This window comes from Humulus lupulus, chromosome 8, assembly GCF_963169125.1.
Source record: "Humulus lupulus chromosome 8, drHumLupu1.1, whole genome shotgun sequence".
NCBI lineage: Eukaryota > Viridiplantae > Streptophyta > Magnoliopsida > Rosales > Cannabaceae > Humulus > Humulus lupulus.
The window spans coordinates 91,464,556-91,477,218 of NC_084800.1; the positions used below are offsets into that span (position 1 = coordinate 91,464,556).

Genomic DNA, 12,663 nt, shown 5'->3' on the forward strand with positions numbered 1-12,663 from the left:
TAATGGTGCTTTGGTATATAAATTATCCCACTAAAAGTAAAGTAGCCTTCTTGATGATACAGAACAGACTTCCTTTCTTTTTACCCACATTTCCACTTTATCCAAAGAAGCACCCTATACAAGACAGTTGGGCTATATTATTCTCTCCTTTTTCTTCTCATTTTGCTTGTCATGGGAAAACTCTGGGTCGAAGTATGCCTCATTTCTGCTCGGGGGCTTCGGCGTTCTTCCTCCCTATGGAAGCTCCAGTGGTTTGCAGTTGGCTGGATTGATCCAAAAAACAAGTACTGCTCGAAAATCGATGCCTCAGGGAATGCAAGCCCGGTTTGGAGAACCAAGTTTGCTGTTTGCATAGATGTTTCAGAATCCAACTTCAACGATCTGGCTCTACATGTTGAAGTTTACAGCAGAGAGCCAATTTTCCTCAGAGAAAGACTTCAAGGGACAGCAACCATACTCTTGAAAGAATTCCTGGCTAAGCATCATGACAAGAATTCTGAGGTTTCAAGGCCTGGAACTGATGAAGTTGGTAGCTACCAGTTGCGCAAAAGAAACTCCAACAAACCTCAAGGATTTGTTGATGTTTCAATACGTATTTCTGAGGACAGAGAAGAGCCATATTCATATATTGGTATGCCGAATCCTTAGGATGTTAACGTTGTTTTTTCAAGCTTTAACTTGCTTTCCCATTTTTTTTCTTCTCATTATCACAGTTTGTTTTCATATGTAACCTTTAATCTTTCTTATCTCTGTTTATGGCAACATGGTCCTTAACTAGAAGAATCTCTAGAGCATTATTAACCTGAAAGTTTGTATGTAGGAGGAAACGAAGGACATATAAAGGACGGTAATTCTTTCACCTTGGCTATTGGAGATGGTTCTGCACAAGCTTTTCCAACAGAAATTCCCTTAGCTTCATTCTCCAGACCAGAGAATCAAGCAAGAACCAACTCCCCTTACACACACCCAATGCCATTGCCTACAAACTACTCCGACCCATCGGCAACCCAACCGAGTTACCCACCAGAAACGAGGCCGAGTTACCCATCTGCAACCAGACCAAGTTACCCACCTGCAGCTGGACCAAGTTACCCACCAGCAGCTGGACCAAGCTACCAGCCCCCAAGAACTCCGCCACCACCTCCACCTCCACCACCTTCAAATGCTGGTTACATACCTACTTTTCTTCCAAGACCAGATCGTTTGCAAGAGACTTATATTAACATGCCGTCGTCATCAACTGGGGCACCCCCAGGTCGTGGTGGAGGGCCTGGTTTTGCAATGGGAATGGGTGCTGGAGCTCTGGCAGCTGGTGCTGTGATCTTTGGGGATGATTTCATGTCCGGGTTTGATGTTCCTTCTGGTTTACAGGATCCTACTCTTGTCGTAGCAACTGACCCTCTTTTCTAACCAAGTTTGTGAAACAGCTTCTCTGTAGCTATGTTTTTATAGAACTAGGAAAAATGCTCCAAATTTGGACAATTTCATGCTAGTTTTTATGTTTCATCAGTGTCTTTTTTTAATTATTGTGATGAAAGTTTACAAGAGTTTTGCTCCATGACTGCAAATCAGAGATACTTATAATGGAAAGTTAATGGATGCTTATTATCATCTGGTATCTAATTTTGCAAACTAAGAAAATTGCAATTTCTTTCTGTTATATTACATGATCGCGAATGAGAAACAATTACAATGGTATGATTCCAGAAGTTCTTTTCTTTAAAGGCCTTCGAGCCTGCTTTTGATTTTGAATACAGTACAATGTGGTTGGATAAGAAAGACAAATAGAAGACTTTAAGGCTCACAATACTGCTGCCCCCTCAAGAGAATCAATATTACCAAAAGCTCTTTGCAGAAATTTCTGAACTATTGATACAAACTCATCCACTTTTTCTTCTTGGGGCAAGTGGCCGCAGTGCTTGATTACTTCAAAGTAGGAACCGGGTATCGCTCTTGAGAGTCTCTCAGCATTCCATGAGGGGACAAGTCGGTCGTTGTCACCCGTAAGAATCAGAACTGGGTTTCAAGAAGAGAATTACGAGTTTCATCACTAACACATATACTTTTAAGTCAAGTGATATATAATCAAGAGTCCAGCAATTGATAAAAGATGTTCAGATTTGGGCGTGAGAGGTTAATTTTCCTTTTTGTTATCCTTGCAAATTGTAATCTTCATATATTTACATTCTTTAGACCTTTATTTAGTCCTAAAGAAAGCTAGACTATCCCACACCGGAGTCATTGGCATTAAAGTATATGGAGTTAGGGACTTTACCAGGACATGAGATTTCACGGAGTCTTTCTGTAAGTGGTGGTTTTAGTTCAGGTTCAGTATCAGTAAGCATTGCTGCAGTGAACTCCACTAGTGCCTTGTCCCAGCCCTTAATCCTTAATGGCTGCATACCAACACCCGGTTAAGAATTATACTTTTTCAGAGTCAAGATCATAAATGAATCACGAAGCTGATGATAATCACCTTTGTATAACCATTAAGGACGTCTTCAGTGACTTTCTTTGGGTCATACCATGAATTCTTAACAGCAGCCCGACCAAATTTGTCTATTATCACTCTTATCTAAGAAACATGTGATAAGTCGTAGTTAGAGTAAGCTCATTGTACTTTGCCAAAGATCTTCTGTCCAAACAATGCCAATACAGAACTTGGGAATACTAGAAGAAAACGACATTAACTTAGTTTAAGACTTGTGAATTGTGATATGCTAAAAGCTAGTTTGAAATATATGATCTTCTAAAGAGAAACTTACCAACATCACACCAAAAGCAGAGCGCAGAATAGCTGACAAAAATTTCTTATATACAGAGTTGAGCATATCTGCCATTCCCTTCACTACTCTCATCATTGCCTGCAAAACAATCTTAGTGACATTGGAGAATATATTACGAAGATGGATAAATGGATTCCCTTGACTACTGCTGTTTGAGTTTGCTTCCTTCTTGTTCTTTTCTCTCATTTGGTTTCCCTTTTCAACTTTTGGCACAGTAAGAGGAGCCAAGATCGCTGGAGCAACAAGGATCAGAGCTGCAACACGTTCTGGTGCTTCAAAATATGAATTAACTGCTACAAGAGAACCAGCTGAATGCCTGGTATGTCAATTTGTTTCTTCATATTTTCAGAAAACAAATCTTTAAATTCAGGAGAATATGCAAATTCTAGTATTTCTAGCTAACTAATCACGAACAGAAAAGATTATAAGAGAAAGAAATACAAACCCAACAATGATTGCTTTCTCAGCTCCTAAAAAGCCAATGAAGTACAAAGTAGCAAGCACCGAAAACGCCATGGAGTATGGATTCAAAGGTTTTGTATCGGCATTGCCAGAAGCTGATTGCTCCCAAAAGTTTAGCCTTGATGTCAAACCGAAGGCTGGTCTATCAAAGGCAAGAACTTTGGAGCCAGTGAAATCTGCCAATGTCTTCATGACTCTGTTCCACGAGAACACAGAGGCTCCAAACCCATGTAGTAAAATCATAGGAAGACCAATCTTCTTGATAGGTTGAGACAGATTTTGACTCTGCAACGACTTATCTGACACAGATTCAGGTTCACATATCTTGTGGTGTATCTGTACTCCTTTAAACTCACAAAAACAACTATCTGGATCAGCTATATGAGAAGGGTCGACCAGTTCATCTTGATCTATTCCACCTATAGTCTTCACCTTCTGTTTTGTCTTCCCACCCAACAATTGCCCAGTGGAATCTAATGTAAGCATCAAAATTTACAATTAAAAAATCACCCACTTGTTAATTTCCATATAGAAGATTAAATAAAATTAAAAAAAGAGAAAAAGTGAGAAGTTTCTTTTGCAAAAGTGTACCAGAGTAATCAGCACTGGAGCCACTAACAGAAGAAGCAGAAGCAAAAACAACCCGAGAAGATTGAAGACCCACTTGGCTTTTCTTATCTGGGTTAATGAACTTTGAGGGAAAGCTTGTGCTTGAAAACTTGATTTTAACCTTGAAGTTGGAAGACTCAACAGGGACAGAGTGGACCAAGTGGGGTAACACCCCCAACTCCATGGCAATGTTCCTCATATGGGTTTATGTGTTTTTTAAGCTAAAACCCAACTAATTTTATTCAGCACAACCAAGCTGCACGAACAGATAAGTTATCTATTATTTATTTATTTATTTTGCCAAAAACACATATAAGTAATCGATTGACCGAAGATATATAATATATTGCATATGGTCCGTCATTTACTTCGTTTAAACGACATCGTTTCCAAGAACTTTCTGTGTATTTAAATAATGGCTTCTCCTTACCAATGAATACGATATTTGGCAGTACTGATGGATGCTCTCTTGTGCAAGAAATTGGGTGACCCAACGGTGCAAGAAGGAGATCTCAATAGCCCAATTGTATTGGAAAAGAAGTATCCTATCCCAGAATTGGACTCCCCAACAGCGGTGAGGGTCAGGATCAAAGCCACCAGCTTGAACTATGCCAATTATCTCCAGATATTGGGTAAGTACCAGGAGAAGCCTCCGCTCCCCTTCATCCCAGGCTCTGATTACTCCGGTGTCGTAGATGCCGTCGGACATGGTGTTTCCAAGTTCAAAGTGGGTGACCCAGTTTGTAGCTTCGCCAACCTCGGCACCTTCTCCCAGTTTATCGTCGTTGATCAGAACCATCTGTGAGTTTCGCTTACTTTTAAACCCCAGTTCCACTTTTCATGTTAATATATATAGGCATGTATATATATCATTTTGTTGAATGTATCTCTTGAAAAAGGATTGGGGTGCCGGAGGGATGTGATCTAATTGAAGCTGGAGCTTTGCCTGTTGCGTTTGGGACCTCCCATGTTGCAATTGTTCACAGGGCAAATTTGACGGCTGGCCAGGTACTTCAACAGTTTAGCCATTGTGTTATATTGCGTATGCTTTTAGAGTGAAAAGGTGGTGATGGCATGAGGTATTCTAGGTGTTGCTGGTTCTTGGCGCAGCTGGGGGTGTTGGTCTGGCAGCTGTACAGATTGGCAAGGTTTGTGGCGCCGTTGTTATAGCTGTGGCTAGGTAGGTACTAGTAGTATTACTACACATAATCTAATATTTTCTCATTTGGGTTTTGGTAACTGGCTATTTTACCTTCAATCATAGACTTGAGTTCTCTGTGGTTTTCCAGGGGAGCTCAAAAGGTGGAGTATTTGAAAGCACTGGGTGTTGATCATGTAGTGGACTCGGGTAAGGAGAATGTTATTCAGAGTGTCAAGGAATTCCTCAAGGCCAGAAAGCTAAAAGGGGTTGATGTTTTGTATGATCCTGTTGGAGGCAAGCTTACTAAAGAAAGTTTAAAACTGTTAAACTGGGGGGCAAACATTTTGATCATAGGCTTTGCCAGTGGAGAAGTCCCTCTCATCCCTGCAAATATTGCTCTTGTTAAGGTTTATTTCAAATCCCAAAATTATCTCTTGATTTAGTATCCTGTTCTACAAAAATTTTGTGTTAACTTTTTAAGCATAGGGAAAAACAAGTGCAGAAGAAATCCGAGTACAAATAGGGTATTGAAGGGTTTATGACATAGTCAAGTTTGTTCATAAAAAAATAAAGGCGCAATCAAGTCTGATAATTTAATTTGTGATGTTGAGAGAAGAATGTGTTCCGCATGTTTTTAGTTGCCGTCTAAGCTCGTAATAAGCTATAAGCTAGTAATCACGTGTAATTGTTTTCATTTAAATCGTTGCATCTTTCATTGTCAGTCTAATGCCATTTATGTTTATCACCACACCAGAACTGGACAGTGCATGGACTTTACTGGGGTAGCTACAGAATACATCGACCAGGTGTTCTTGAAGATTCCATTAAGGAGCTACTATCCTGGGTAGTGAGAGGCTTGATCAAAATCCACATTTCTCATGCTTACAGCCTATCAGAGGTCTGGAACTCTTCATATGCTATGTCTTCTCATTTGCTCTATTTTTGTTCTTCTATGAGTGAAACTTTAATTTTGTTCCAAACATGTTCTCCACACATTGTCGTGCCCCAAATTTTAACATTGGAACTTCACGTTTGGTGAGTTGGACTGCTGATGTTTATGGTGAATAACAAGCTTAGCCTTAGAATTAGAGATGCAAAGGATGAAAGGAATCCAACCCCAACCCAATTTTAAGCTTTAGGCTTTTAATCACAATGCAAGTACGTGAATGATGAAAGCAGCATCACTCTGTTCGGTTCTACCCTCCTTTTAACTTTATTGATAACATAACAGCTATGTAAATGGTCAACAATGGAAATTTTGAACTGGGCGTAGTCTCATTGATATATAATAATTTTCCTCCCAACTAGGTCTTACTATGAAAAGAAGAATTGCATTACCCCCCATTTTTTAGTGAAAAAATGTTTTCCTTTTCTTCTCTGTCATCTTTCATAATGATTGGCAAAGAAGTAGTTTCCGTTTCAAGGCATAACTCACTTAGCAAACATGTTTTCATCGTTGAAAGCAGTTGTAAACACTTGTTTGCACCTAAGCCAACTCAGAAGAGATGCAACAGAGATGTCTGTCATTTTGAAATGGCCTTTGGTATCGCATTAGGGATGTCTGCCTCTTATCCTAGGTTTTATTTTGGTTGGAATAGTAGCATACTTGATATTTTGCGTGAATATAGCCTGTGATGAAAGTAAGACCATCTGAATAGAAAGGAATGCATTATTACTGCAAAGATTTTAATTTCTCTGAGAGATTTTATCTAATTATCTAATTGCCCAATTTCTTGTTTTACCAGGCTAGCCTTGCCTTTTCTGCTATCCGAGACAGGAAAGTAATTGGAAAGGTGATGATCGTTATGGATGGCGGAAGAACAATAACATCTAAGCTTTGAGCTGATCAGAAATAAAATTGGGAAGGAGGGGTGTGCACTTATATATACCGTAAAGGCAATTTTAAGTTTTCTTGTGTTTGTAGTAAGTTTATAGCAAGAGGAAAACTTAAAAATTGTTGCCTAGATAGTTGTGTGTACTGTCTGTAACTCAAGTGTTTTGACAAATAAATGGTTGTTTGCACTCTATGTGCACATTTCAAAGTTAATAAAGTCGAAAGCATTTACAATGCATTGATAAATTGTTCAGTTTGAATTTTATTACATTTTTAGTTTTATACAAAATGATGATAAGAGCAAGGCCGCAAAATAATTTGCATGGGGAAGACAAACCCTTCATGTAAGCAGAAAAGTGGTACCGAAAGTAAAAAGACTGTGTAATCTTTACAATTACTTACGCCTTCAATTCAGATTACATATATACACAGAGAAGGAGAAGAATGCAGAGGTCAATCAGTTTTGAGAACATGTCTATCTGGGTCTACTGTCAGTCCTCAGAAATCGAATGTGTTCTTGCTGCAACATATCCCCTCCATTTACAGGATCAAAACTGCACCGATAGAAACTGAGAACAATGGGAAAACGGGTGAGATAGATCTAAACTAGCAACAACCTAAACATCAACATGAGAAGAATAAATATAAGAACATTGCTTTCAGCGCAGGGTTGGAAACTTTGATGTTTCCCATATCAAAAAGAGAGTGAACTGAGAAAGTGTTCTCACTTTTTTATTTTTCCTGTTTTAACTGCCCAATAGGAAAGAAAGTGGCTTCTAAAATTGTTAGTAGACACAAATCTAGAGACTAAGTTAAAAGATTCTCACAACATGATCTCATCTACAAATCCTAAGAAGCCTTCCAGGACGATTTCTTATAATGCATTGGAAAATACTTTTTAGTTACCAGGCAAAGTAGGAGAGCTGGAACAACCACAATAAAAAGAGTACACAAAAGAGAACAGGACAGCTCCATACCTTCCATCCATGCCAACAATGATGACGGTATTCTGAGATCCAAATGCTGCAATGAATTGAGTGTCTTCTGGTAAGTGGAACCGAGCAAATGACCATTCAGAGCTGAAATATTTTGGTAAGACCCCTGGAAAAATATTGGAAGATTAGATTAGCATAAATGATACAATAAAATAGTGGCATTCATTTGAGTATTTGAAACTATATGATGATACTTCAATTTAACCTCTCATAAAAGACAGCGATGAACCAGGATTGGCACCAGTGTTTGACGAAATAAGAGCATCAAGGGAAGTTGAAGAATTCTGGTGATCCAGATGTTGCGCTTGGGGGCCACTTGAATTGGCATATGAATCCCCCCCAACAACTCGAACTCTTAGGCGGAATATGTGTACAGTACCTTTGTCACTTGATGTTGCTAACCACTGGACATTTGGGGAGAGAGTAATACCATAAATTTCTGCCCTGTCCACCCCTCTACGTACCTACATGAAGGCAATAGATCAATACAGGACTTCTTCAAAAATTATCAACACCTCTTGAAGAAACTAATTGTATAGAAATCGTCATCATTTTAAAACTCTTAAAACTTTGATAAGCTCGTACAAATATGAGATATTATTGGTTCCAGTGGGTAAAAAGGGCTATGGAATGTTTTTGTTAGTGATTATAACCAGGGCGGGAAAAGAGAGAGAGAGAAGGGAAAAATACAAATTAAGTGCCATGAAAGAACATAAACTTGGAGAACTCATGAAAACATAAACTGTGTAGAAAAGGCAAACTAACAAAAAGATATAAATTAGAGTAAGAATCAATATTCACAATAATGAAAATCCAGGGTGAAACAAACTACCTCTTGTAAACGAGTCCCATCCATAGTGTTGAAGATTCTAATCAAAGTACCCTTTGCACTAGCAGTAGCAAGAAGCAGACCATCCATTGTTAATGTAAAACATGCAATATGAGAATCATGAGCATTAATTAACTTTGTCATATTCAACCCAAAGTGTTCAATTCGAACATGTCCTCGTTGAAGGCCTGGGCACACCAACACAGATGTATTTGAATGATGAGACAAGCAACATAGTCCTCTTGGATTTGCCAGAGTCTCAATCTGGTGAAGCAGTTTCAGATCCATAAAGTTGTAAACATATATCTTATGCTCTAGAACAACAACAATGCGATCCTGCCTTAATTTCACTGCACGAACCTCAGACCTAAATGCAAATTCGCCAATGCAGCGGCTTTGATGATCATCCCAAATTATAACTTTATTAGGGGGATACTGGGCATTAGCTCCTCCACCAACAAGTGCAAGAATGTTGCAACGAAATAGCATCTCAACAATCTTAAATCCACCACTTTTTAAATCACGCCTGAAAGTTTCCTTAAAAGGATCACAGTTGTATATGCGAAAACCGTGGCTTGTCCCAGCAGCAAAGCAACCATAATCCTGGTTCCAGGATACTGAGAGCAATTCTGTCTCATTATTGTCATTCAGCTCTGGTTCAAGTTGGCTAAGAGAACCTGAAGGCCCTCTTTCTGGGGATTCATATGTCCCAACCCTTGTTGGAGGAAGTATTCCCCTAGATGTTGAAACAGTTGAACTCATGTGGGAAGAACACACAGTTGTCAGCAGTTACTGCAATAAAAAATCATGTGAAATTATAGGTCAGTGATAAGCAAAGATAACAAATCACAAGTTTAATTCGGAAATTCAACTTCTAACTCTTTAAAGAGAAGAGAAAGTATTAGCGTGGATGAATCCAGCTACTGCCAGCAAAAATAAGCACGTTAAAAAAAAAATAGCACCTCAAGTGTTTCTAACAAGAAGCCTAGGCGCTCAAAGAAGCAGTTATAAATTTTATATACCGAAAATAAAAACAACTGGGCTGATAAATAAAGTTTTGTTCATGGTTCTGAACTGAAGTACAAGTAGAAAATAAGCCACTCAACTTGACAGTTGCAAAAAGGAAATGAAGTGGTCCCTATAACAAAATAAAAATAAAAAAACAATACAAAACAAAGAGAAGATAATAATTCAAACAAGAACCTAATATACATAATGCTCCACCAATGCCAAAATCCACAATAGTATGAAGCTATCCACATTGAAAAATCATGGAAAATGAGCAATATCAACCAATGTCAGCCTCTTTATATATTCAACCAACATTGGAAGGACCATAATGCTTTACCCTCCTCCAGCAAACAGTTACCTCCACTTTAACCGTCACATACAAGTCAATGACATAAAATTCATCCAAGTTTTATCCCTTAACTGTGAGCAACCTTTTCGCCAGGCCCAGATGATAAATTACGTAAAAGACAGAATCCCTTTCCCAATTTTTAAACCAAATGCCTAACGTCCATTTGTCAAAACTCCATGGATTATTTTTACTTAAAACTAATACAAAATCTAAACTTCTACATTAAAGGAGGGGAGGGGGCGCAATTAACAAGTAAAAGAAAACTAAAAAAAACAGTAGGGATTGGTGATTTGCGCCATTAAAATGTTCGTTGATTCTAATCATTTTATTTCAATGCATCATAATCCTTCTCTATCGAAGACAAAAGTTGGGAAAATTAGGCTACATCAAAACAAAGAAACTGTTCCTTTTTTTCTATTTCAGAATAACATTATTGTCACGATTATCATAAATCGAGAACAAATAAATTAAAGCTAATCACCAAACTACAAGAGCTACATCCAAATCAAGCCCTTCAAAAGCTCTATCCAAGAAAACGATAAAGATCGCAAATAAGTTTTTCCACGAAAAACCCAAATGGGTAGAAGAGAAATACATAAAAGTTGATAATGATATGTATTTGTGAATACATATAACGAAAAGAACATTCAGGAAAATAATGGAGAATTGGGTTTCAAGAACCCATTGGAAAATTCAAGAGGGCACACCTTTGTCCGATCGCAGACACAGAGACCCAATATCTCGCTATTTGGCTCCAGACGACGACGAAAGCTAGCTCTCTCCGGTAGACTCATACTTTATAGTACAATAAATAATTATTGTTATTGTTTTGTTCTCGTTACTTGTCTTTCTCGCTTCTGCTAAAAAATGTCGTTTAAACAAATGTGGTGTCGTTTAAACAACTATATGATTCCCATATCACCTCAAAATTTTAACAAGAAACCTCACTCCTACCAATTAACTTTATTTTAAGACTTCTTCAACTCTAATGTCAATATCAACGTTAAATTTGAAAAGAAAAAAAAAATGTATTTAGCATAACATGTAGCAATACTATTTGAAAGCAAATTTTTTTAATAATATTCAATAAATATACAATAAATTTGACACTATAGTGAAAATTATCTTCTGTCTCTGCAATTTTATAAATAATTACTAATTATAATTTCAATAAAATTAACTATCCTAAAAATTACACAAAAATATATAAATACTTTAATGATAAAATACATGTCACTAATTTATTTTTGTTTCTCTATTCTTACCTATCATCAATTGATTACATGTAGTTGATATGTTCTATTATACCCGATTTTTGAGAAGAATAATCAACTCATAATTTATTCCTACATCATCAGCTCAACGAAAAATCCTTAGAACTTCAACTTGTGGGTTATGGTGACTATACAGCTCGGTAAAGGCAAGATAACAACTCACTGGCATTAGTCAATATTTGTCATTTAGTCAATGAATAATTAGCTCAAAATGTATCTATTACTTCAGCTCGGAAAGAGCTTACACGTATAAATCAACTCGAATACGCATAACAGAAGAGAAATACTGAAATAAATATCTCTTTTGCATCACAAATTAATTCCACTTTTTAAGTTGATATTTATTTAAATCTTACTTATTTGTATTTTTAACAAATATCTTGTATTTTCCTCCCATGAAGATGGGAGAAGAATCTGACCCAAGTCTTCTATAAGTAGGACTAGCCATCATTATTTATATTTTAGGCACAAATTAATATACTAAAAGTTTGGGAAAATAGCTTCATGGTTGTAACATCAATCACTTAATAAAAATGACTAGTGAATTAGGTAGATTTTAACTACTTAACTACATAAAAAATTCTTAGTGTTCATTATTTGTTTATTTTATTGCTTAATATCTCTTCTTTTCTAAGTTAATGAAAATTTGTGTCAATGGTTTTGTGCTTTCATTGAGAGCATTAAGCAGTACTCACTCCGTTTCTTTTTCTTCCTAAAAACACATTCCGTGCCATTATTTGCGAACACTGAAAACCTGATTACTCCTCAAGGAGGAAATCAAACTTTATAGACTATGCTCGAGGAGTACATTCTATTCAACCCAACTAAAGAGGGAACATTGTGCTGGGCAAAAAAGAGACCGTAGATTGAGGGAAAACAAGGTGATAATCAAGGGAGTTTATCAACACCTCCCCAACGACCTGGTCCTCAACAATATGATCTACTAGATATGTCCTTGCAGCTGAATTGGAGAACTGGCAACTTCAGGCACAACTTGTCGAGGATAATAAGAAAAATGAGGAAATCTTGGCAATAATGCCATTTGCCAATTGCCTTGGAAACACTTATATACCAGGCACTTCACAACAAACTTGAACACAGGGTCGACTCAGATGATTGGTAACATCGGGAATAATAAAAAAAACATCTTGAAAGCAAAATAGGCCTAAAAACATGACTATTGAACCTACCATCCATGTTAGGGAAATCCGCGAGAATGTGCCACCAACCCAAGCTCCTTAAGATACGCACCCATAAGCACTTCAGGACGCACATCCAGAGGCACCTCAGGGGAATACTCAAGGTGTAGGACATAACAATGTCCAACAACCCTTATCTCCTATATGACATCTATCGTCACCCATCTTCAGCTC

At 37.5% G+C, this 12,663-nt stretch overlaps 4 protein-coding genes across 4 annotated transcripts; 2 read left to right on the forward strand and 2 right to left on the reverse strand.

Annotated features, from left to right (window-relative positions):
• The first annotated feature begins 31 nt into the window (after nucleotides 1–31).
• On the forward strand, nucleotides 32–1,618 carry LOC133798106 (U1 small nuclear ribonucleoprotein C). The gene is made up of 2 exons (XM_062236300.1): nucleotides 32–631; nucleotides 821–1,618. Exons 1-2 carry the CDS (start codon nucleotides 172–174, stop codon nucleotides 1,408–1,410), a joined length of 1,050 nt encoding a protein of 349 aa, XP_062092284.1. The 5' UTR covers nucleotides 32–171; the 3' UTR covers nucleotides 1,411–1,618.
• A 20-nt stretch (nucleotides 1,619–1,638) lies between these two features.
• Nucleotides 1,639–4,056, reverse strand: LOC133798103 (uncharacterized). Its single transcript, XM_062236298.1, has 6 exons — nucleotides 3,840–4,056; nucleotides 3,232–3,721; nucleotides 2,766–3,102; nucleotides 2,477–2,575; nucleotides 2,276–2,396; nucleotides 1,639–2,016 (listed from the first exon to the last, which is right to left on the reverse strand). The coding sequence occupies exons 1-6, from the start codon at nucleotides 4,054–4,056 to the stop codon at nucleotides 1,802–1,804; spliced, it is 1,479 nt and encodes a 492-aa protein (XP_062092282.1). The 3' UTR covers nucleotides 1,639–1,801.
• A 20-nt stretch (nucleotides 4,057–4,076) lies between these two features.
• Nucleotides 4,077–7,070, forward strand: LOC133798107 (uncharacterized). The gene is made up of 6 exons (XM_062236301.1): nucleotides 4,077–4,658; nucleotides 4,757–4,865; nucleotides 4,946–5,037; nucleotides 5,147–5,405; nucleotides 5,753–5,896; nucleotides 6,744–7,070. The coding sequence occupies exons 1-6, from the start codon at nucleotides 4,315–4,317 to the stop codon at nucleotides 6,837–6,839; spliced, it is 1,044 nt and encodes a 347-aa protein (XP_062092285.1). The 5' UTR covers nucleotides 4,077–4,314; the 3' UTR covers nucleotides 6,840–7,070.
• LOC133798105 (autophagy-related protein 18c-like) lies at nucleotides 7,046–10,880 on the reverse strand. Its single transcript, XM_062236299.1, has 5 exons — nucleotides 10,724–10,880; nucleotides 8,660–9,448; nucleotides 8,033–8,291; nucleotides 7,810–7,933; nucleotides 7,046–7,401 (listed from the first exon to the last, which is right to left on the reverse strand). Exons 2-5 carry the CDS (start codon nucleotides 9,416–9,418, stop codon nucleotides 7,308–7,310), a joined length of 1,236 nt encoding a protein of 411 aa, XP_062092283.1. The 5' UTR covers nucleotides 9,419–9,448; nucleotides 10,724–10,880; the 3' UTR covers nucleotides 7,046–7,307.
• Between the last annotated feature and the right edge of the window lie 1,783 nt (nucleotides 10,881–12,663).

Excerpts from the sequence above, each read along its gene's own strand:
- LOC133798103 (XM_062236298.1), bottom strand. The coding sequence starts at position 4,056 with ATGAGGAACATTGCCATGGAGTTGGGGGTGTTACCCCACTTGGTCCAC. Across the intron at positions 3,103-3,231 it reads GAGAAAGCAATCATTGTTGG|GCATTCAGCTGGTTCTCTTG; the intron begins GTTTGTATTTCT and ends TTGACATACCAG. Across the intron at positions 2,017-2,275 it reads CCGTGAAATCTCATGTCCTG|TTCTGATTCTTACGGGTGAC; the intron begins GTAAAGTCCCTA and ends CTTGAAACCCAG.
- LOC133798105 (XM_062236299.1), bottom strand. The coding sequence starts at position 9,418 with ATGAGTTCAACTGTTTCAACATCTAGGGGAATACTTCCTCCAACAAGG. Across the intron at positions 8,292-8,659 it reads ATGGGACTCGTTTACAAGAG|GTACGTAGAGGGGTGGACAG; the intron begins GTAGTTTGTTTC and ends GCCTTCATGTAG. Across the intron at positions 7,402-7,809 it reads ATTGTTGGCATGGATGGAAG|TTTCTATCGGTGCAGTTTTG; the intron begins GTATGGAGCTGT and ends CATTGTTCTCAG.
- LOC133798107 (XM_062236301.1), top strand. The coding sequence starts at position 4,315 with ATGGATGCTCTCTTGTGCAAGAAATTGGGTGACCCAACGGTGCAAGAA. Across the intron at positions 4,659-4,756 it reads GTCGTTGATCAGAACCATCT|GATTGGGGTGCCGGAGGGAT; the intron begins GTGAGTTTCGCT and ends CTCTTGAAAAAG. Across the intron at positions 5,038-5,146 it reads GTTGTTATAGCTGTGGCTAG|GGGAGCTCAAAAGGTGGAGT; the intron begins GTAGGTACTAGT and ends GTGGTTTTCCAG.
- LOC133798106 (XM_062236300.1), top strand. The coding sequence starts at position 172 with ATGGGAAAACTCTGGGTCGAAGTATGCCTCATTTCTGCTCGGGGGCTT. Across the intron at positions 632-820 it reads AGAGCCATATTCATATATTG|GAGGAAACGAAGGACATATA; the intron begins GTATGCCGAATC and ends GTTTGTATGTAG.